Consider the following 1,720-nt stretch of genomic DNA (forward strand, 5'->3'; position numbering starts at 1 on the left):
AATATCTCCCCAATTCAGGAGAAAAATTCACTTATTTTAAGAAAAAAAAGTCTTATTAAGATTTCAGTTTTTTGCAGTGGCTGCAGGGAGCCTGCCTCGTATCTCCAGTGGCCAAGACGTGGACACCAGTACAGGTCACCAGTTCATCACAGTGCAGACGCCCCGGCACCATCAGACCTGCCTGTGCACATGGAGAACACGGACGCTGCCTGCAGAAGCAGGCGGGAGGAGCAGCAGGCGGCTGACCGTTAAACCGAGGGTGGGATTGTTCTGAAAACAGACCTTCCTTAAAACATGATTGATCTGTTAATGGATTATGGATTGGTGCTGTGATTTATAGAACTCTGACAGCCTCTTTTTTCTAGAACTGACAAAAGGCAGCAGGACGACGTGTGGAAAATGTCTCCATCCTGTTGGTTTTAGAGCTCTGAACCACAGCGCCAACGTCTGAAACTCATCAGCAGGTAAAAGCAGAGATAAAACAAGGGCTAGATCTGCTCATGATGCGTCCACTGAAAGAAAAGCACCTGGATGCATTCATTCATACATCAAGGTTTTATTCTGGACACCTTTGACAAGCTGCAAAGATTCACATTCTCCATTGAACCCGCCCTGGTTGGGTCCTGGAACGCGGCCCCGGCTCATTAACCATCAGCTGAGGGGTTCAGTGTTCACTGTGGTGCTTCTTCCTCACCTGGCTGCCTTCTTTCTGCCAGAAGACGGCAGGCGGGGGGTTTCCCTTGGTACCGCAGAGGAAGGTCACGGTCCGACCCGGAGCTGTGATCTGGTCTCGCGGCCTGACGACGATCTGAGGAGGCACTGCAGGAAAGAAAGACCAACGTTAGACTGGAGATCCGGCCGTGGCTTCCTTCTTCATCCCATCAGTGCGGAGGAGCGCCTGAACACTCAAACGCAGGAGAACATGACGAGCTGAACTACGGTTCAGCTAAACGCAGCAGGAACTGAAGCTCTGGCGTCTGGACCAGCTTTCAAAGTTCCTCTGATTTCGTTCAAAAAGCATCTAAAAAAATCTACTTAGTGATTCAAACTCTAAGATAAACATTCTTTGGTGGAGTTCTGGTTCTGGCAGAACACCCCCCCTCTCACACACTGACAGATGAAGCCTAAAGCACTGGTTGAACTGGTTCCAGTCTGGGATCTGCTGCTCAGACCTGCTGGATCCAGGTCTGTGGGTCCCTCTGTGAGCAGGCTAATCAGGTGTGGAGCTGAAGGAGGCAGCAGATGAATGGCAGCTTTAGCATGTAGGGTGTATGCTCAGACACACACTGCTTTGATTTGTATTGATTCAGTAGCAAAGTGACAGGCCTTCCTCTGCAGAGGGGGTGTGAATGCATAATGATGCCCTCCAACAGTCCTAATTGATTTCTCATCCTCCCACCTGATCTCCTGCTTCTCTTTCATTCTCACCCTGGATTAGCATAGAAGCACACGGAGAGACGGGCTGACAGGAAGGAGGAGAGCCACTCAGGAGAGAAGCAGCAGCAGACATGCAGTCAGAGGAGGAACATGTTCCATCTGCCGCTGCTGTTTGGATGCTTCATGAAGAAAAACGGCTCATTGTGGAAAACGTAAAGACCCTCAACCGTTCTAGATGAGTAAATATGAGACAATCCTGAGTCCAACCTCCTCAGTCCAACCTCCTCAGTCCAACCTCCTCAGTCCAACCTCCTCAGTCCAACCTCCTCAGTCCAACCTCCTC

The 1,720-nt window shown here is 50.2% G+C and overlaps 1 protein-coding gene across 1 annotated transcript in view; it reads right to left on the reverse strand.

Moving 5' to 3' along the window:
- Positions 1 to 1,720, reverse strand: part of LOC107093639 (roundabout homolog 2-like) — a 184,667-nt gene that overhangs the window by 5,494 nt on the left and 177,453 nt on the right. Inside the window, exon 5 of the mRNA XM_015388825.1 lies at positions 695 to 819. Within this exon, the coding sequence (XP_015244311.1) occupies positions 695 to 819 (125 nt within the window). The remainder of the gene's footprint in view (positions 1 to 694; positions 820 to 1,720) is intronic.

The sequence above is a fragment of the Cyprinodon variegatus genome, unplaced genomic scaffold (assembly GCF_000732505.1).
Source record: "Cyprinodon variegatus isolate N-32 unplaced genomic scaffold, C_variegatus-1.0 Scaffold437, whole genome shotgun sequence".
Classification (NCBI taxonomy): Eukaryota; Metazoa; Chordata; class Actinopteri; order Cyprinodontiformes; family Cyprinodontidae; genus Cyprinodon; species Cyprinodon variegatus.